This window comes from Cyprinus carpio, chromosome B9 (genome assembly GCF_018340385.1).
Source record: "Cyprinus carpio isolate SPL01 chromosome B9, ASM1834038v1, whole genome shotgun sequence".
Lineage (NCBI taxonomy): Eukaryota > Metazoa > Chordata > Actinopteri > Cypriniformes > Cyprinidae > Cyprinus > Cyprinus carpio.
In genome coordinates, this window is record NC_056605.1 from 105635 (window position 1) to 128872 (window position 23238).

General features: G+C 37.8%; 1 protein-coding gene and 1 pseudogene across 1 annotated transcript in view; both read right to left on the minus strand.

The window, feature by feature from the left end:
* The window catches only part of LOC109113818, a 15196-nt pseudogene extending 10699 nt beyond the window's left edge, over positions 1-4497 (minus strand).
* Positions 4498-7435: 2938 nt separating this feature from the next.
* Positions 7436-23238, minus strand: part of LOC122138396 (tomoregulin-2-like) — a 65254-nt gene continuing 49451 nt past the window's right edge. The window contains exons 3-8 of the mRNA XM_042730537.1: positions 17067-17319; positions 11032-11180; positions 10658-10717; positions 10424-10547; positions 9154-9312; positions 7436-7719 (exon numbers count right to left, since the gene is read on the minus strand). Coding sequence (XP_042586471.1) covers positions 7623-7719; positions 9154-9312; positions 10424-10547; positions 10658-10717; positions 11032-11180; positions 17067-17319 — 842 coding nt within the window. The 3' untranslated portion in view covers positions 7436-7622. The remainder of the gene's footprint in view (positions 7720-9153; positions 9313-10423; positions 10548-10657; positions 10718-11031; positions 11181-17066; positions 17320-23238) is intronic.

A 23238-nucleotide genomic window follows, 5' to 3' on the forward strand; every position in this document is an offset into this window, starting at 1 on the left:
ATAGTTACGTATCGCTAAAAAAAAAAAAAAGGAAGGCTTCTTTGTGGAACGGTCAGGGCAAGCATAGAGTGTGGAGCCACAGTTTTTTTGAACTTTTCTCCCTCTCTCTTTTTTCTTTTGTCGTAATTAATCGTTGTTATTTTTATGTAATATTCCTGTGCTGATGTTTTTGATGCTAACTGAGTAAACGGATACGTTATTTCTTTTCAAGTGGTTCATCTTGCAAGCACACATTCCAAATTAGCTATACTATCTCCTGCAGCAAACTTTCTGCAAGCCTTCACTCATGCCAAAGTGTTTAACAGGCGGCATAAGGCTGATTATCACTTTAGAAATCACCGGCGCTAGATCTCAAGGGAATGGTTAAGACTTGGGATCAGCCATTAGCGCGCTGTCAGCCCCACATGGCCTTCCTCTCTGACAGGGATAGGCAAGAGTCATTGCCCTGATAAATCAATCTCGTACTATGATGGAGTGCTTTTCTTAAAAGACTTTATTAAACGCAATTTCCTGAAAAAGTTTATAACAAGTAAATAATTTTGAACTAGCATGTTAAGATGAGTCTTAGAAAAAAACTGTTAATATCAGGGCCTTTTACTTTGATTAAGAAATAGGACAAAGTTATCTTTATGGGAATTAATCCCTTGAGACATTTTATGCCTTTCATGAATGATCAGCATTTGAAATGAGGTATTAGGATAGGTCTCGAAGGAGCTAGATAAAGTCTGTTTTCATATTAATTGGACGCTCGCTTTGACTTTCGCTCATTATGGCTATTGAAAACATTTGCCTCAGGAAAAAACTGATTCCCAGAATCATTTTGAAAAGCAGAAATCTTAACACCCCACAAGAAATGGGCCTACCTGCTTTCACAAGTCAAAGATCACGGTCCCAGCGTGTAACGCTGCATGTGGATCGCGTCCGGGGGCAAATCAGATAGGAATACTCTTCTAAAAGCACCATGAGCCCACGACGCAAGCTGCTTAAATCAAACACGACGCCACCCTTCAAATTAAACCAACCGGCATTAAAGTATAAGTAAGCATTTCCTGAGTGTGTAAAATTGCCTTGCCTGAACATACAAACCCCTCACCTTCGATTAGTGCAACTAAAGCACAGGTGCAAAAAGCATGGTTATAGGTGCCAGAAGACCTGACTTTACACACATCTTTTGGTTTATAAACGTTTCATTTGTACAGGAGCAGGCTTTTATCACTCTACCCAGAGTCCACACACACACACACAACACACACACACACCACCGCACATCACACCCACACACACCCACACCACACACACACCACCCACAACACAACACACACACACGACTTTTCATCCCAGCTGTCTGTCACCTGACAAAAGAATTGCTGTCACATGAACGAATTCCCATTGCACTAAAAGTCCAGTAAATCTAATCTTTTCTGCTGTTATGTTTGTACATATGTGCGCAATTATTTAAGTGCATTTAGCCCCCCCCCGCACCCTCCAAAAAAAAAAAGAAAAATTAATTGCATTGAACTAGTGAAAACTATTTTGTTTTGCTATAGTTAATGGTTAAGCATTTTTATAAGCATTTTAGAGCTTGTCCTCAGGTCTATCGAACAAGCCTTATTCAGACATTATATTCTCATATGAAATGTATATCTTTGTGTAATTTCTTTTCTATTTGAATATATTTTTAAAATGTCTTTATTCCTGGGCTTGCGCAAAACTGAATGTTTTCAGCAGCCATTTCTCCAGTCATCAGTCAGTTTCACATGATCCTTCCAGAAATCATTATAATATACTGATTTGCTGCTTAAGAAGGCCATTTTCTTATTATTATCAATGTGAAAAACAGTTGTGCTGCTTAATATTTTTTGTGGAAAACCCCCTGATACAATACCATTCAAATGTTTATAGTTCTTTAGTTATAGAATAGAGAGAGAGAGAGAGTCTTTAAAAAATGAATGATATTGAATTACCATGTTTAAATCTCCACATATTTACGTTATTTTTTGAACATGTATTTTTGTTATGAGGTTTGTCAGTCAGGTGTTTAAGAACTTCAAACAGACATATATTTCCAGATTTGTTAATCTTCAAAGCGTTAAAGGTTCCTCAAGAGTTGAAAGATCTCATTCTTCTCACTGAAAGATGAGCACTTTAAGTGGTTCCTCTTGAGCAGATGGGCGTGGTTGGCCTTCCAGACGCGATCACCTGGCTGCTCTGCGTCTCCAGGCCCGGCCGCTCCCAAAAACAAAAAAAACCTCCAATTCACACATTGCACACGCCAGCATTGCGTGAGCGCTCCAGCAGCTTGGCCACTCGCTGTTGCAAGTGGGACATGTAGGTTCTTGGTGATCCGGGTCACATCACCCTGCACCATCCTCACCGCCCCCTCCAGCTCGGCTGCTTCTATCTCCATCTTCTGCTGGTTCTCCTGAACACCGACTCGATCATCACCACCAGCTTGTCGAGCAGAGCCATCACCGTGATGGCGCTGACGCCTGGCCACCAGGGGCCGTGGGGCTGGTCGGGGACTTGGGGCCCAGGCCGGGAAAGGGGTGGTGTGGACCCGGGGAAGAGGGCATTGAGCCGGGACTCTGGAAGCTGGGAAATGAGGAGATCCTGGAGCATCCTGAGCATCTGGAGCTGGTGGTGTCGGGGTTGCGTTTCCTCCTGCTGGGTAATGGGGGCTGTGCTTCGCTCAGCGTCGAGAGGAGTCTTCACCCATTCTGTTCTGGATGTCAAACGTGGTGGTTTTTGAATGACAGGGTTAGAGTGACTCTCACAGAACACTCCCTGCCTTCTGCGCCTCGCTAAAAAACAACATTACCAACACTCCACTTTAAAACTCCCCACACACCCAGGGGAGGGGCCCTGGTTGCCGTGGTATTTAGCCCAGCCCATCAAGTCATGTGAGTAAAGAGTGTCAGTGTGAAAGTGTGGGGCCACCGCATGTGTGCTTTTTCCCTCATGGCAATTTCACAGTATTGTCTGATCAGCTTGCAAATCAATCATGGTGTGATAATGTTTGTTTTGTCATAGTAGAAAAGTCGTTCCAAAGACATATTTTTGACAACACCAGCAACATTTTTGTGTGAAAGGAATGGGGGGAGTATCAGTGTCATTAATCTGTGAATGCACCTGAATGTCTCTTCATTTCTTCATGAATCTCTGCTGGCGTTTTCTCTTCTCATCTGTCCGGCAGTGTTTGAACAGTGAACGCAGCTCCACTGTGGCAGTGACAACCATGCCAGACTCAAAACACCACACACACACACCACACACACACAACACACACACACACACACACACACCACACCACACCACACTGCATGAATGCTAGGTTTAACGGGATATCTCTTTCCAAAAATGAAATTCAGTCTCATTTGCTCTCATGAACTCATATTGTTTTTCAAACCTAGGATGACACAAAAAGAGGATGTTTTGAAAGATGTTCATGCGTGCTATTTTACATACACTGAAACTGGATGGAGACCAGAGGCCGCAAGCTCTATGCTCTTCATTCACTTTTATCCATATAGGAAAAGAGCAGCTTAGTTATTACAGTTAACTAAAACTAAAACCATAAACTTTAAAATAATAATAGTAAAATAAAATTTAACTGAAATAAATATAAAAAAAAACTAATTTTATTCAGCAACGTGTCCTTATTTTCGTTCAGTTTACACATAATGTACAAAAATGACTAAAACTATTAACTGAAATAATATAAATAATAACATGAATTAAATATGAAATAATATTCATTTAAAAATAAATGAACTAAAACATAATAAATATATTATAATAAATAATACTTATCTGTATGATAAAATGAACGCTGGCTTTATAATACATTTGAATGCTAATTGGTACACGCAGGGAAGTACAAAGTGGACATCTAGGAGACAGCTCACAGTAATTCATAATCATAAATTGTGCATTAGGGTACAACCTCTGTGTCTTATGACTTAGTGGTAGGGGTAGGTTTACAAACCCATGTCAGACTTTGAATTGTTTACACTGTATTGAATCTTGCTCAACAGGTCTGAATGAACAAAGAGAAGGAAAGACTAACTCATTCATAGATCCTTGACCACGAAAGTAAACACTGTGAAACTAAACGCCTCACCCGGAAATCTGGTGTGGTGCTCGTATCAAAGATAAACATGCCACATTATTCTGTTTCGACCAGAGGGGTTCTTTTCTTGGATAATGATAATCAATATAGAATAACATGACAGAACAACATGCATTTTTTTAGATATCTGTTTTTGGGCTGCAAAGAATCTAACTAAAAATAAACGTTATCTCCCCACATCCGTTCATTTCCTGAGACTGAGGAGAATGCCTCCCTGCATGTACAAAGAAAAACACTGCTAATAGTTTTTCTGTGTTGTGGTATGGTGGCGTAGTGGTATTCTCCTGTCGTGTGATCGACTATCATCAAAGCAAAATCTTCACCCCTGACCCCACATCCACCACATGGACACCCGAAAGATAGGTCATGCCCAAACAATCACATTATACTTAAAGGTTTACCTAGAAATCATCATACTGTCCCCTCACAATCGTTCCAAACATATAAGACTTTATTTATTTTTGTGTATTTTTGAAGAATGTCAGAAGCCAGTCTTTTCTGTGACTTCCATGTTTTGGACAAAACCTTGCTTGTCAACAACATCTACCTCTTCATGTTCCAACAGAAGTTCCACAGAAGAAAGTCAGTCATACAGGTTTGGGCTGACTGAAGGTGAGTAAGTGACAATATATTCACACTTTTTTAGCTACATCACCCATTAAAAAAAAAAGCTTTCTTATTTAAAACTTATTTAAGCTCAAAACTGAAGTTGAGACACTTATGTCACTTAAACTGTTTTACTACCGTATCTGGACACTGGGACATTACAGTTACGTTTGCTGTCTGTTGCTGGGTCGAGAGCTCTCACATTTCATCAAAAATATCTTAACTTGTGTTCCGAGATGAACGAAGGTTCTTACGGGTTTTGGGAACACGTGAGGGTGAGTAATTAATGACAGAATCTTTTCATTTTAGGGTGAACTAACCCTTTTAAGCGATTCCATAATCAACCATTACACAGTGCAGTGAGGCCTGACACTCTGCATGTAGAAGGTACTCACTGCATTAAAAAAAAGAAATAAAATAAATACAATTAATAATCAATCAACAAATTCACTAACTTGTGAGTTTGGCACTAGTAGTTTCAAAAACCCTGTCATGACCACAAAACCTTTTACGCACAAAACCTGAAAGCAGAGAAAATATGTGCATGTTATGATAGGTACAAATTATTAAATTTTTGGACCACATGTGACAATGATTCAGTAAACGAATGCACTTCTGCAGCTGGATAATGATACTGTAAAGCATCTCGGTAATGTGTAGCTTCTCAGCTATGTAAAAACATCCTGTTGTTGATTCTATTTAATAAGAGTCTGTCTGTAGATCTGTAGATCGTATTTCTTATTAGTTTAATATTATTGGTGGGACTGTTATTGAGATGGTCACTCATAGCGTTGCATGATTTGTTTTCAGCTTCATGGGAAAAAACCCGAGTATGCAAAGACATCTCACTGCAAAACACACTAAAGTAATGCATGTGTTATATATAATTGCTACCTTTGTTTGAAACTTGGATGGCTTCGCTGGTAACAGGTTCTTCAATATGACTGTAAGGTGAATGCAAATTGCCTGGTGAAAGATTTGTGACGCTTGTGGCTTCACAGTAATGAGAACGAAAAAGACTTCAGCCTTAATTAGCCGAATGATAGCAGACAGATTTTCTTTTTCTTGCCTCTGGGACCTTTTGACCAGTGATGAAAAAAGCAATAGATGGTGAAGACATTTGAGAGATAATTTGACCATTTTTTCCCTCAGATCTTGACGGCCCTGAAGAATTTTTCAAAGCCCTCCCAACCAACCCACATTAAAATGCCATTCCCGTGCTTTATGTATTCATTTGTTTTATAAAGATCTTCAAGAATGCAACAAGAGTAAAAAATTGTTTCCTATTTTTTATATGTATATTTTAAAGCAGTGCTTCCCAAACAGGGCTATAGTTTAGAAATGAATCACTGTTAAATGGCCACTGCGTGCTAAATGACATCCAGTGTAAGCTAAAAGGAATAGATTTCTGATTGGGTTCAAAACCTTGCAATAGTTCTCATTGAACTGACATACAATGAAACAGATCAGATAAGTGATGTCTTCACGTGGCTTGGCAACCTGATTCAGCATTGCTGAGAATGCAAAGTATGTCTACTTTGTACCTCTTGCACTTTAGTTCTGTTTGCTGGAGCTCTTTTAGGGCCACGGGGAAAGCAAAGAGGAAAAATCATATACCAAATTCATAGTCACCAGGGCTACAGTTTCATCCTGCATTGTTGAAAACAAATGAGACTGAGAATAAAGGGTTTCTTCTTAGTGGAAGCAGAACAGACAAATGTATGCTGATTTTCATTAAGGGCTCTCTCTTACCCCTGTGGCACACAGACTGTCAGACAGGACAGGAAGTGCATGGACTCCACTGGACTGGTCTGGGGATGAAGTAAGAAGAACTTCTGCAGACAAGGAATGTCCGGAATTCCTTAGTCCTAAGGGTCCTGTCCTCCACATGACCTTTAGAGGTCAGTATATTCTCTGTATCTCTCTTTTAAAAATAAAATACAATAATAATAACTCAGCTACTTTAACTCATTTCCCAAAATCCAGGACTCATGACAATATCATCTGTTGTTACTGGTTTGTTTGAAGCTACACTTTTAATATGCATTTGTCTTTTTTTCTACAGCCTTTTCTGTTGTTAGGGTAAAATTGACCAAATACAACAAATATATATTGATATATAATAACAGTTATATTGGATAAAAGTCTGTTTTGAAAGGAAAATAAGAGGTTCATTTTGAAAGTCAGTCCCATTATTTTTAATGTTTTTGAAAGAAATCTAGTCTTATGCTTATCAATGCTACATTTATTTGATCAAAAATACAGCAAAAAGAGTTATATTGTGTAATATTATTATAGGATATAAAATAACTGTTCTCTATTTTAAAATGTAATTTTATTCCATTTATTCCACATATGACAATCTATTATTATATCATAAATGTTGCTGAGCTGAAACCTTTAAACAATATTTTTTACATGACTGGGTTCTCAAACATTAAAAACAGCAAAATAATTCGCTAGAAACACCTGAAACTGACCACATACCTTCAGGTCAGATCCTTTAAAAGTCATGGCATCCACAAAAGAAAAAGGAAAAAAAAGAAAAAACACTGTGCTTTGTGATATAAATTATTTATTTACATTACAAAAAAAAGGACCCCATCAAGACAAACAAATTAACTATTGGAAATATTACCCATACATAACCAAATAACAGGGACTTGTCCTATCACGGTGTCCTAAAATCTCTGTTTTGTGTCCTGTGCCACAGGTGCAAGGCATCGTGTGTAGAACCCATCGTCCTCCGTTATATCTGCACCGTCATCCTCCGTCCCTCCATCCCATCATCCAGCAGAATGCAGTGTCTCTATGGGGACGGAGAGTGAGTTTCTTCTTTTCTGTCCTCTGTCCAAACTACATTTCCCATGATTCTCTGCTCACGGGCTCAAATGAGGCGGGTGGAGGCGCGCAGGGTGTTTTCAGAGTTGTAGTGCATTGTGTTCTGCTTCTGTCGGTTGATTCTGTTGGTCCGTGGGCACTTCCTGCAGAGGAAGGAAGTGAAAGGACATCCTTATCATACATGTAACTTGCCTCCACCAGGCAGCTCTTCGTTATTTCTAATCAAAACAATGCATGGAAGGAAAAAAAAACTCATATTTCAGAGCTTAAAAAAAAGGCTTTGCTATAAAATAGCTTCTTATTTAGAGTTTGGAGAGTGGAAGTTTTAAAGGAATGTTTCATGCATTCTTCTGCATCAGTATTCATCACAGTTTTCCACTGATATGACTTGAAACAGCACAACAGCCCACAGACTCTTTGCCTAAAGGGGCTGTTTCTTTACTGGAGAAGAGAATAAATAAACAAATACTGACAATGAAGCTAAATTAACAATGATTCCTAATGTATATATTTTTTGGCCCATACTAATTTATTCTGACAAATACGTTTTGACTGGAGTCTTTAAGTAATGTTATTATGATTTTATTCATAACACCTTATAACAAAAGTACTATCCATTATTTTGGGTGTAATTTGTTTGAGTGGGTAATTTCTGTGCCACTAGCGACACCAAATGGAAAAGCAATCTTTGAATACAACATTTGCTCAACCAATGGCATGAGTATAGAAAGGACTACTCATTTGTCCAAACAATGGAAGATGGGGTAAGAGTTTGATTATTTATTTATTAATTTTTTAAAGAAAATTTTGGTTAGTGCAGAAGTGTCAGGTTTTTGGAACTACTGCTTTTGAAAGAAGTCTCTTATGCTCACCAAGGCTGCACTTATTTGATCATAAATACTATAAAAATAGTAATACTGCGAAATATTATAACAATTTAAAATACCTATTTTCTATTTGAATATCTTTAAAAAATTTAATTTATTCTTGTATTTAATTACTTCAGAAATTATTCTAATATGTTGATTTGGTGCATAATAAATATTTGTTATTATTATCATCAATGTTGAAAACAGTGAAATACAACTTTTTTGTAACATTATAAAGGTCTTTACTGTCACTTTTGATCAATTTAATGTGTCCTTGCTGAATAAAAGTATTTATTTCTTTCAAAAACAAAACTGATCCCGAAATGTTGAAAAGGTAGTATATATAGACTGAAGACTATCTGAGGTCTAATAATCCATCAGTCACTTCTACAATCTCTCATGAAACATCTACATATTAAACACATTCACTTTTTTTTTTATGTGAAAAGTAAATATTACAGTAGATGGGTGAGTTATTCAGTGCTGCGAGTGTGATTTAGATTTCACTACCCCCCACACACACCCTTCGACAATGACCTTTCACAGAGTGTAAAAGTGTGTTATTCTGCAGACTCCTGCTGGCAGGAACTCTCACTCTATAAAGAGCTGTGAGTGTGTGCGATCTACACAGGAGGTAGCTGTCCTCTGCTTTGCTTCGCAGTTGCACAATGTGTGTGCTATGATGCTGTGGTGTGTGTTTATACTCACCGGGTGATACACAGCACCACTACACATATGATGGCCACCTGCAGAGTCCCAATGACAGACGCAATGAGGACATAGCGGAGCTTTCCAGAGCCAGGGACCACGTACAGCACATTATACTCTTTAGTGTCACACTGGGGACCGCTGAATCCTGAGTGACAGCTGAAGAAAAGAGGAAGAAACACGGCGTTATATCCTTGTTTGATCAGATGCGAGTGTTTTAGTCCTCTGTGGATTTATTCAGGTTGTTTTAAAGAGTCTGCTCTCTCTGTAATATCTCTGTTCACACACACACACACACACACACACACACACACACACACACACACACACACACACACACACACCGCAGTGCTTCTCGCTCTCAAAGTCTTTCCTCAGAAACACCTGCTGTTTTACTGCAGCACCTGCCAGAGAGACTCTCCTGTTCTGTCTTATCATTTCTCTCTAGTACCCTTTAATTTGTTTTTTGGTGACTTTAATATGAGTTTCGCAACTTGAGCAACCAATTATTTTTTAATAAGCTGATGTGTGCAGTTTTCCTGTTTAATACCTTCTTCTGTCCCAGTTTGATCTGTAGAAATGATTTGTAGATTGAATTCCCTAAAAAAGGTAACAGTCATGCTTGGAGGTTTGGAGTTTTGGGACAGCACTGGGGTGTGTTTGTACTACCATTGAAAGACCAGGGTTAATATACAGCATACGATAAAAATATGTTTACGTTTTATGGTCTTAGCATTAGTTAAATATCTGTCTATCTGTATAGTTAACTAAAGCTAAGACATAAAATGTAAACATATTTTATTTCAGCTAGTTGCCAAGAAAACATGTCCTGTTTTCATTTAGTTTAACTAAATTTAACTAAGTAAAGCACTAAAATAACTAAGGCCACAATAAAACCGCATATAAACTATACAGACATTACCCAATAAAAATATCAAAAATACACAACAAAATTACTAAAACTTTACAATGAAATTAAAATGGAAAGCCTACAAATAAATTCAAGCAGTTAAGAAAAACTATAATAACATCTCGATGGTACTAAAATAACTGAAAAAAAAGGGGGGACGTGTTTGGAAAACAGTTTTTTTTTAAATGTGGCAGATCTTTCTTGGCTTGAACACCAGGGGGAGACAAAGATCTGTGATGTAGTGTTACATACACAATCACAAATGGTGTGTGCCCAAACACACACTGATGATTCACAATGTATTTTTGTAGACAGGATACGCTGGCGTGATCAGACACATCATGAGTTTTGTGTGTGTACCTGCAGGACGGTGTTGAGAGCATGTTGGGATATTCACAGTCTCCGTGAACACAATAGTTCTTATAGTGCTCAGGGCAGGGGATGTACAGCCCTCTCGCCACCTCTGAAACCTCAGGCTTCTCCTCTATAATTCAAACACAGTGGGTCAGAACAGCCAAAAGTCAATGGCACTTCAGAACCACAGGACAAATATATTAAAAACAACTTTTTATAATTAAACACACACCCACCCACCTGTATAGTCTGTCCTGGCATACTGTCCATCTCCTGCTTTGGTGCCTGTAATCATGTCGCCTGCAGGATAGAAATGAATTCAGATGTTAAAATGAACAGATCTGCTGGTTACATAATACAACATTGTTTTTTCCCTCTTCATTTGTACATTGTCATTTTGAAAATATCATCTGGGAAATTGCTATATTCTAGAGACTAATGATCATATGTACATGAATGAGCTTGATTATGTAACAGTGATTTATAATGTTCATCTTTACATGTGTTCTCTGTTGTTGTCTTATATAAATGCAAATTGAATTGAAGAAGACATCATCTAACAATATAAGAAATTAATACATTATATAAAGCAAACATAAACCTGCTCTTCTTACCCTGACAGTGACCTAGGAATTTGACCTCGATTCGTTCCTGCCGCTGACACGATGCCTCTTTTACCTGGCAGGGGTTGTCATAGGAACGGCCGTCTGATGCGCACACGGGGTTAAAACTGATGTGGGAGCAGTCGATGTTACAGACGCACCTGTGTTGTGAAAAACAGCACAGTAAAAAATGCCAATTACTGACAAATCAAAGACTGTGAAAAAGATCATTAAACAAGTGTCACACCTTGTTTGATCAAGCTGTCAGCTAAGAATAACACTTCAAACATGCAAACTGGGGACTCAAAATAATTGCTGGAGGGGATTCGGTATTTCACACCTGATATTGATGCAAAAACTTCACTATTCAATTAAAATCTTCAGGGTCTCTTTGGAAACAATGCATCTTTTTTGGCCTTCTTCCAGTTTTTATAAATATTTTAGGAGAAAGGGGACTGGAAATGTTGGGGAGAGTGGAGAAATGCCACAAAGCAGATTAGAAGGCTGGTCAGACAAATGAACAGCAGGGCTTAATCTAAGACTACACCACAACTCTAGGGATGGGAAAACAATAAAGATTTCCTGATTCAATTTGTATTCACAAGCTCTAAGTTTGGTTCAAAACAGATTCATTTGGGTATATATTTGGGTTAATTTTGTGTACATATAATTATAAAGGACAGTGTTTTAGATTGATTCAAAGCAAAAACTCTTTTTTTAAACAATTTATTAAAGGAATCCTGTCAGGCCCACTATCATCAAAGATGACTGACAGTTAGCAAACAGTTTGGATTGGCTCCCTGTGCATCCATGCACCCTAGCATGGATAAGAGCAGGGAGAGCAGCGATAACCCCCCTCTAGGGTAAACAGAACAGAACCCACATAAATGTATTGCAGATATCATTAATGTTCACTAATTTAAATTAGTGAACATTTTAGAAATTAGTCTGGTTCAAAGGAGAATCAGAAGACCGAATTCTGACTGGATGAGAGGAGGAGCTGGGGATGGAGGAGGTTAATTAGCTATTGAGAAACGTAAAAGCTGCTGATAATACTGAAGGACCTTGTATATGAATGCTGAGATAGGCGTTGTATGCCTATAGGTATAGGTAGATGTCGATCAGCTGATGCAAGCTTGACTAACGTGACCTGCCAAAACTGTTGCTATGCTTGATTATTGTGAAATATTATAAATATCACCTTGCTGCTCAACATTCAAATACTTGCTGTAGTGCTTGCTGTAGCAGTTGCAGCACGCTTCAGAAACCCTCCACCTTCCCCAGCTCCACCTGTGTATTTGTACTGGCAGTAGCAAGTCTCAAGACCAAACACATTAACACTGCCGTGTATATTAGCCTGCTAACCTCTCAGAGAGTTGTCATAACAGAAATATATTAATATAAATATTGATGGCAAAGGTGAATTTTCAGCATTATTACTCCAGTCTTCTTTTTTTTTTGGTATTTTTAATATAGTCTTAATATGCTGATTAATTGTTGAAGAAACGGTTCTTGTTATAAATGTTGAAAACATTTGTTTTGCTTTATTCATTTATATATTTGAATAAAAAGTATATAACAAAGAAAAATATAAAGACACAGCAAAAGTTTGTCCCACAAGCAATATACTTGCCAGCAATGGATGGTTTTAAGTATTTCATGTATTCTGTTGCTGGTAGATTCAATCAATCAAACGAACACTTGTTTTTATGCCTATAAGAAAATTGCTTTTGTAAAAGCCAGTTCTGCAAAGGGTGAACATTACGGTTTTAATGTACACCTCTCCATCATGTATGAGTGTGTTAAGCTCAGCATTTTCACAGGCGTCCTGCGAGACTACAGCCCTGCAACATACACAGATTACAATGGTAAAAAATACAGGCCACTTTACAAAAGGTCGGCATCAGCGGGAACGGCAACCTCGCATAAACATTAACTGAGATTCATAATTGCCCATTTGGCTTGAGGCTGGATGAATTACCATTAGAAACAGATTAACACCAACATCAACAATGTTTTTATGATGTGTCTACTCTATAAATGTTGATGAGGGTGTCAAGATTGCAAATGTAATAAGTAAAGTCTGTTTTTCATCTTCTCGTCTCAGCGTGAAGCTGGAAGGGAAAGCTCAGGAATGAATGTGGATGGGATCGAACTGGATGCTGCAGTGATTTTCAATCTATAGCACATTCTTGAGTCTATCATCTCAGGGGCTTAATGACTAGCACAGAAGACTGGCTTAGCAACCAAAGAACTGCGAACACATCAGTGGAGAATAATACAACGCTCCATTTCAAACGATGAGAAATGATGAGTTCCAACACTTTGATGTTCCTTCACTCGTTTTCATGGCTGCTTTTATTCACATACCTTCATTAACGATGGTAATGAGCGCTTATGTGCGTATGGATGAAAGGTGATGCTCTTCTGAGGAGACAAAGATGCACAGAATCCTAGACAAAGTTTCTGACATTTGAGACCAGCAACACATGAAGCCTTTGCATTTGTGTGTGAACCAGTCATTTATTTCTCCCAGAGAGAATCGAAAACCTGTCATCTAGTCTTCATTGTGTATGTTCTGTGTATTTGGTATTTCTCAAAAGCGTTGACATGAATTTATGGTCTGCATCTTCAACGTTCAGGTGTTTCTGCTGTAGTTTCTCTCTAAAGTGTGTATGTGTTGTCTGTGCGCCACTGCAGGAACATGTTGAGCAGAAATGACAATTAAACTGCCGTCCCCAGTCACTTCTCACTGCAGCAAACAGACGACAGTATAATTATAAATCTGTCATTATTTTTGTGTATGTGTGTTTTTTTCTTCATCTTTCTTTTTTAATATATCCACCCTGCCAGTGAGCTTTAGTGATGTATGGAGCTGTTTTCTATTCTGGCACTACTGGAATAATGCAAACTGACTACAAACATAAGATAAAAAATATCTGTTTTAAATAGAGACATTGACTGAATTGAACTGTGGCGTGGAGTCAACTCAAGGGCAGCTTTGATTGTTTTGCCGTTGCTAATTGAGATCTGTAATGCATAGTAATTTAGATACATCCCCAGGAACATTGAATGTGCGATAAAAACAAACAGGCACAATGATATTGAGATGTATTTATTGTGAAGCACTGGTAATGCTCACATACACATTTGCTCTCCAGTATGACCGTCTGTAGTGGTCATAAAGGCTAATGTGTCTTGAGAGCATGAATATTTAATGTCAGCTCTCACATTCTCTAGGCACACACACTGCAAATGCACTGCGTCAACAACACACACACACTCACACATTCACTTAGATGCACACACACATCAAAGATTTCCAATAGCAAATCAAGTAATAATGGCTGTGCGAGAGAGTCAAACTGAATGGTTGAAATTTCCTTAAAAATTCAGATTGTTTGTATGATAGCCTCTGTATGTGTGTGAGTGTGTTTATCTTGTTGAGTGAGGGGATATGTCTTATTGATTTGTAAGAGCCATGTGGTTTCTTTGTTATCTAAACTTTTGCAGCATGGCCTGTGGGCTTCTTGTCTGTCCAGCTGCTCTTTACTCACACACTTTAGTCTCCCCCTCTCTCTCAATAGCAGGATTATGATGACTGAGTCTCTACCTGGTGAGGATAAGTCTCTGTTTTGTATCTTTGATGAGGATAGATGAGGAGTTTTTGGCTTTTTGATCCCAATGTTTCACATGTTTGATTTAAATTAGTAGTGTTAACTTGTTGCAGTTGCATCCATCCATCCATTCATCTGTCCATCCAAATAAGAGACTTCATGTATTTCCAGCTGGTTATAATTAAAAGTTCTGTATTATGCTTTTTTTTTAATGAAACATATATTCAGTATAAACTCTCATAATTCCTCAGTAATTATATTTAACATATAATTGGAAAAATAACCAGTTTATTGCCTTTCTTTAACCATAGTAAAGTCCAATATCTGTCTGTCTGTCTAGAGTATCTGAAGAGTTTTTAAAATCGAATTTAAGACTTTAAGACTTTTTTAGACCTGCACAAATAAAATAAATACTGTATGTACACACAGGTCAAACCTATACAATCTTTTGAAAACAAAAACAAAACAAACAAACAAACAAAAAAACCCTTCCATCCCAGATTATTTATTTGATATTGTGCTGATACTAGTAAAATGTATATGCTAAATGTGTTAAATGTTTTTAATCTTTCCTTCCTGTGAAAGGGCAGACCAGAGAGAAGCAACAAACGTTTACATTGAATTAAAAGCTGGTTATAGTTTATGATTATGAAGATTAATTCATTCCATATTAAAAATAGAATTGAAAATAGTTCAGTGTAATTGAAACATTATTCTATACAATAATTGTGTGTGCGAGGTATTGTATACATCCTATTTTAGCGAATTTACTGAACTCAATAGTACTTCTATCTCCTTCTCTCTCTCTCTACTACACACAATCAATGACTAGGGCCCTAAACAACATCCAAACAAATCCGGTGCTTGTCACTACACACAATCAGTGCACAAACACACACAGACATGTTATTAATGCAGCTTATAGCATTGATTTTATTCATAATCACTCATCTTGTTTGTTTTTTTCAGTAATCCTTTCAAATGACACAGGAAGATGGGAAAATGGAGCGAGACTAAAAAAAGAAGGGCTGCTGAGAGAGGTAGAGTGTTTTTGGAAGAGGAACAGTGAGGTGAGTGAGTCATCTGCAGTCAAGTGTATCAGAGCGAGGGGCCTGTCATGGGACCATCCCTATGACTAAGGCATAAATGCCTCAAATCGTGCTGATATCTCAGAGGAGGGAGAGGCTGGGCTGTTTCATTCTGATGCCTCCACACACCCCAGCTCTCCAGCCAGTGCTTGTTGAATCTTTAGTGAATCTACAGGCTGTCTTTGCCAAGGCCGACATGTATTTCCCTTCAGACACCCTGAGAGAGATAGGCAGGAGGGAGGAAGAGAGGCCTTCTTCTATTAAGATTAAAGGGTAGTCTCCTTCACTCTTGCTGGCAGTTTGAGCTGTTCACTCATGCCCAGGGTAACGAAAACCTTTGCACATCCTCGGGTGGATTTTAAATATATCATGTGAGTCATGATTTTTTCACATGTTTACAACTCAAACAGATTCTCTAGAAATGATAACCGTTTCTTATTGAATATAGCATGAAGATGTTGTTAGAACAAAGTGGATGTTGAGGTTTTCCTTTTATTTTTTTATGGAATATTAATGAGTTCTCATTGCTGGAGCGCCGAAGCTAAGCGGCCATTCATCAGCGATGATGAAACTGTCATAATTGGCCTTGTTTCTAGCTCATTTATTTTGGGCAAGTTCTTAAAGTTCATATTAAAAGAACTGAGATTTGTTGAAGTAGGCAAAATATCCCATATTGACCCAGTGTCCCATATTCCATATCCTACTACTGACAGCACCAATCAATCCAAACCAACCTGTCTGTTACTGACCAGAGAAATTATTCACATCAAAGAAAAATAAGTTAACTGGGAAAAAAAAAAAGTTAAAAAGTTTAGACACTGGATTTCTTTTAAAGAAATTAATTATTTTTATTCCGCAAGGATGATTTAAATCACCAAAAGTGACAGTCAAGACATTTATAATGTTAAAAATACTTCTATTTCAAACAAATGCCGTTTGTCTGAAAGTGATTTCTGAAGGATCATGTGACACTAAAAAACTGTAGTAATGGCAGATGAAAAATGCAGCTTTGCATCACAGAAATACATTTTAAAACACATATTAAAATAGAAAAGTAATTTTAAATTGTAATGATATTTCACAATAGTACTGTTCATTGTATGATATAAAGCAGTGTGACCTCTTTTAAAAATAACTACTTTAGTGTTTTGCCAAGAAATAAAGTCATACAGGTCTGGAATGACATGTGGGTGAGAAAATAATGACAATATTCATTTTTGGGTGAACTGTCCCTTTAAAATAACCAAGTTGTATTTAAATTCACAAAAAAAATATGGCATCTTTCTTTTTTTATTCTGTTTTTGTGATATTAGTTCTCCGACAGGCTGTTTTTTGTGCTTACCAGACATCTTCAGCATCCACATCACACTCGGCCCCAAACTGGCAAATGTCACAGGTGGACGTCTCCTTCTGTCCATTCTCCGCCGAACCCTCGTTCCCTGCTTGGATACATAAAGACAAGACAAGACAGCATAAGCTACCAAAGGTCTGACAAATATTACTAAGGGTTCGAGATGAGCAGGCAATAACAGTCCGTCCCTTTCTCCGACACAAACATTCATAAATAGATGGAGAGACAGAGGACAGACATAATTCTCATTCAGTCTTTGTCTCTGGCTCTCACGAGAAGTTCAAATCCCCCACTGATCTTTCCTCAGCCTCGCCCCTCATTTCATCATGATGATTTCTGATTTGCCGCTCCTGCTCCCCGGTGATAGAGGCTTCCCAGGAGCCGAAGCTTAAAGCCCCTCGCTATCGCATATCTGCCCTCATCAGTGGACGGGGAAAAGCAATCGCGTACGCCACGGAATTTAAATTACGTCTCCTTCTCGGAGGATCATCGTTCCCCTTTAGATCCTGACCCTCCATTATGAGGTGCTATTTTTAAAACTTAGACTGCAAAGATAGAAAAGAAAGTCAGGCAGATAAAAGGAAGAAAAGATAGAACAAGAACAAATAAAATATAAAATAAGTCACAGGTGTTTTTAGTCACTGTTCTGCTCTATTGATTTCTTTATTTTTTAAATTTTGGTGAAGATGACAAAAACACAAATGCAAACTTTGCACTGACACCGTGTTGCTCATGAATCAAAAATTAAATAAATCTCAGTGTTTTTGAATGCCAAACTGTTTTAATTGAGCAATATCACATGAGAGTGCTGTTGTCCTGAATATTTAGACCAACAGTACAACTGCTTTTATACAATAGTATAATGATCTGTCAATATTAACAGTATAATATTAAAAAAAGCTATTCACTTGAAAGAATAATTCAAAGACTCATTTAAAAAAAAAAAAAAGAAAAAAAAAAAAACTTGCAGAATGAGTCACTAAAAAATACCCACCACTAATACACAGACTGTCTGGAAGGTGCAAAAAAGACAACCGGCGAGACAACAAAAAGTACAAATCAATTTTTGAATTTATTTTGTTAACGTGAACACAATGGCTAACATTAATTTTACAAGCATACAATAATAGATCAAGCTTTGCTCTAAACACAGCATCATGACCGGATCTGATTACTCAGCACCCAGCTTCTCCCTGAGGTGTGTCTGCATGGACCCAAGGGTGTGGAAATGAGAGACGTGTCGGAGGGAAGGGGCAGTAACAGTTATCTCCATCTCCCGGTTAGACGGACCCTCTGAATCGATTTTCCCTGACCAGAAACACAGTCGATCACCAACCCCCTCTTGTTTCATTCTGCAACCACTGCCAAAAAGATCCTGCTTCTGGTCCTGTTTGAGAATATCTATGCTGCGTGCGAAAACCAAAGGTCAATGATTGATTTAATATATCTGTTTTTTTTTTTTGTGGAAAATGTCTACAGAAATCTAAAGTCTTTTGTTGTTGTTGTTAATGAAGAATCTTTAAAGTGATTTTATGTATAACGCAAAGACATTTAAGGTTATGAAACATTCAGATGTAGCAATCTGAGCACACACTGAGCAGAGGAATAGGTTTTGCTGTAAATGGTGAAAGGAAAGGTGATACTCAAATGAACAGAAGACAGATGGTGAGCGTCCAAGAAAATGGCTCTTAATGGGACAAACCTATTTGTGCAGAAACTAAGGAGAAAGGTGGGGGTGGATTTAGGGCACAACATGCGCTGTCAGACAGATGATGAATGAAGCCACCCATCTCCTGCACAGTGTATGGAAACTGACCTTCACAACAAATATGTAGCAACAATGAGCGTAGCATTCCAGTCTGGGTCAGAGAAGCTGTAGTTGAACTGAGAACACATGTGAAGTGAAAATAGCACCAAGAAACTAGATAAAAAATATTTTCTATATTTAATAATAACTAATTGTTTCTTAGTTTTAGCTAAATCACTGAAACAAATTTATACATTTTGTGTTCCAGGATAACTACAATAATAATTTCCCACATGTAGTGTGTGAAAAAGCACAAGAAAATAAAATAAATGCTTTCTATCCCCATTATCAATTCTTATTTTATGTTTATTTTAGTGCATAATTGAGTATTAAAAAGACAAATTCTCTGAAAACCTTATCTAGTCCTATTATCCAACAGATATTATCTAACTTAGCTTTGCTCATAGATATAATTGTTCTACAGAGTACATTAGTTTTTAGCCCATTTGCACAAAATAAATTGTTTTGCTTCATATACTGTATGAGCCATGAGATGGAAATGAATTCCACTTGATTGTTTTGAGTGGTATTTATCACAATGCACACAATGACTGAATGGATGGATGGATGATACTGTAACTCCAGGGTCATCTAGTGAAAAGCAGCTCAGACTAACACACTCACACACACACACACACACACACACACACACACACACACACACACACACAAACACACACACACACACACACACACACACACACACACCATTTGTGAAATGGAAGGGGTTTTGAACATCACAGTTAAACAGTTGCGTAAACAAAGAGAATAATGAGAAAGCTCTCCCTGGACTCCAAAAGGTCAAATCATATCATGTATATTATTTTGCATTTTGAAGATACAATAATGTCTACAATAAAAAAAAAAAATAATAATAATAATAAAAAAAAAACTTGTAATGAAAGAAAAGCCTGCATCCATTGCTCCCAGAAGAGCTGCCACCACACAAGAACAAGCTGAGCTCTTAAGGGACACAAAGGTCAAGTGAGTCTCTACAGATGGAGAGGACACATTACATCTTTGAATCAATAGTGAATGTAGGAAGCATAATGCTTACAGTGGAAAGATGATAGCCTGAAAGAGGATCTTTGGATTTCCACTGATCTCCATGAGCTAATGATGCCGCTTCTACATGGTGAATGTAACATTTAAGTTTTACGCATGAGCCACAAAGTCATCTTACTTTCTCAAGAGAATCTCCAGAGTGATGAAAATTGCCTTGTTCCTCCTTTTGTATTGCAGTAATGTGATTTTTTATTTTTTATTTTCCTGGCAATGATTTCTAAAATTATGGAATGACGCTATGGGTGTTCTGTTTCAACACATTGCTTATGGCTTTTTATATGGTGTGTCACAAAGTGTTTGTGCCACAACATTAGGAATGTGCTTTATCAATCGACTAGAGCTCAATCCAAAGGATCTTTTTTTTTTATATCATTGTTGGTAACTTAATATTTCACTCTCTGAGGACTTGACAACTCATTTTTTGTAGTTGAATACTATAACATATATTTAAAAAATATCGTTAAAAATTTAATAAATGTCTAAACATTTTGTAAGGATGTATATTTTGACATATGACCTGCAATCTTGTCTCATAAATATGGTTCCAGGCTCTTAATGCTCTAATCATGTGATCATCAACTCAGCCTTCACCACACTGGGTCCATTAAAGCCTACTTCACACAAATAAGGCAGTTTGAGTGTCCCAGTGCCATTGGGAAAAGCATGTCGTAAAACCCCTTTGGCACTTTGCCTCTTCTATCCACACCTGACAGCATAGAAGACCTTGCCAATGACCCATTTGCACATGTAATTACAGCAATCCGCTGACGACGGTGGCGCAGAGCGAAGGTGTCTAATTTTGTGGAGTGCTCCCGAGGCCCTTTTCTTCCACAGGTTGACAGCTTTTGGAGAGCGCTTTGAAAGCCAGATGAGGGTTTGAATTGGCAAGAGAAGTAAGAGCCAATGTGTGAAATTCAGGAAAGGAGGCCTGAAACGGACTGCCCTTCTTCAAGGGATTAGGGAAGAAGAATTAGGAAAGGAATTAGGTCTTAAAACTTTTTTTCCCAGCTTTGACCAGATTAAGTGCTGCTCGCTGAAAGTCTTCCATTGAGCGCTAAAAGACCCAGCAGAAGATCTACGAATCGGTTTCACTCTAGGTCACTACAATCGCGGGTCAACCGTGTAAAATAAACACACATACATTTAACAAACCACAGAAAGGATCACATATACTGTCCATTAGATGTACACCCAATACATAAGCAGCATTTCACTAGCATTTGATACAGCTGTACTGTTTCTAAAGCTCTCCATTATTCTCCCACGAGAAGTGCTGCGAGGTTCAGAGCCTCTTACATTCCCACACAAACTAACACGTGTGCTGATCTCCGGCTCTGACTATGATCTGCCCCTGATGGCACCCATAATAACACTCGTGATGGAGCCGCTCTCAGATATATAATGGAAGAAGAGTGCAGGGGAAGGAAAAGAGATGAAGAGTTGAGGATGACGAGAAATGAGAGGAAAACATCAAATGGCATTTGTGGTATGTAGCATGGAGAAAGAATGAAAGAAACAAAACAACAAAGTAAACATGACAATGACGGAGAGCGTTCGAAAACAGATGAATGATGAGAGACATAAACAGAGACCGAGTGAGACAAAAACACAAAGGGACAGAGAGAAAGAGACAGAAAAAAAAAACATCTCCAGCAGCTAAGGGGTCGATGGGCAGTCAATAAAGTGTCACTTTCTGCAAGCTAAGAAGCCGGCCTTGATGAGGGGATCTGACCACGTTCGAGGATGAAATGAACATTTGCATTAGTGGCCACAGCAACTAGTGCTTTACCCACCGAATGACCTTCCCTACACCACAATCTCATATTAGACTCTAAGATGCCCCAGATTAAAAATAAAAGCATTTTGTAAGGATTTCTACGGAGCCCCGCACATGGCATGCAGGAAAAAATAGTAGGCTAAATCGTGCGCACGATTTACTAATTCGTTCCCTCAATGTACTAAAACGTGCACATGATTACTATTGCGTTCACTCGATTTATAAATTGTGCGCACGATTTACTAATTCGTTGCAACAGTATTATGAAGGAGTTAAATCTAGCAGAAATCTGCAGGGAGTCTTTTCACAGCTAGGCATGTAAGAAATCTACGGAGCCCCGCATATTACATGCAAGAAAAAAAATAAATAAATTGTGCGCACGATTTACTAATTCGTTCCCTCAATGTACTAAAACGTGCACTCGATTACTATTCTGCGTTCCCTCGGTTTACTAGTGCGTTCCCTTCGATTTGCTAAATTGTGCGCACGATTTATTTATTTTTTTCTTGCATGTAATATGCGGGGCTCCGTAGATTTCTTACATGCCTAGCTGTGAAAAGACTCCCTGCAGATTTCTGCTAGATTTAACTCCTTCATAATACTGTTGTGTTAAAAAAATAACAGACTTGAACTAAAATCAGTTGTCTTATGCTAGTGAATTTAGGCAGAGATTTGTTAAATATTAGTCTTAAAAATAAATGTTATTTATTTCCATTGAAGGTTCCACGAAGAACTTTTAGCATTCATGGAATCTTTCCATAGAGCAAATGTTCTTGACAGTATAAAAAGGTTCTTTGGATTATTAAAATGTTCATTACACTAAAAAAAAAAAGTTTCGTTGGGAACCCAAAATGGTTATTCTATGGCATCACTGCAGAAACCTCCTGCTGGAACCTTTATTTTGAACAGTCCATTAAACAGTGTTATTAAATTATTAGTGTTTTTAAATATTAACTTGAATTAAGCATTAAACAAAGGCAAGGAAATAGACGAAAATGAGCACGCGAAAGTTAAATATTCAATATCCACATAAAATACTGCAATATACAAAAACAAAAAACAATATATATAGGTCAGGTCAGACAATAACTATTTTGGTACCATAAATGCATAGTGCAAACTGATATTGATAAATCTGGAATTTTAACAAACATTTTGCTCAAGTCCACTTACAACATTTTTTTTTTTCCTTTTACTGATATGAATAAAACATTTGATGTAGATTTACATAAAATATTACACAATTTATATCAAATATTCTTTAAGCCCCCCATTACATTCTCCTTTCTTCTAGCACATCCCCTGCTGCAGTGTACTGAGACTGTCCGAGCAGCAACATCCTGGCACCTTGTCTTTCCATCTAAAGTCCCAGACATCAGGGGGTGGCACAGAGAGCAGCTGAAATGTTCCAGCACTGTGGGTGCCAGTCTTTGCTATCGGGCCCCGCTAATCCCACTGGCACCACAGTGCCAAACTTTCACTCCAGTTTGATCCTTAGAAAAGATCCAAAATCA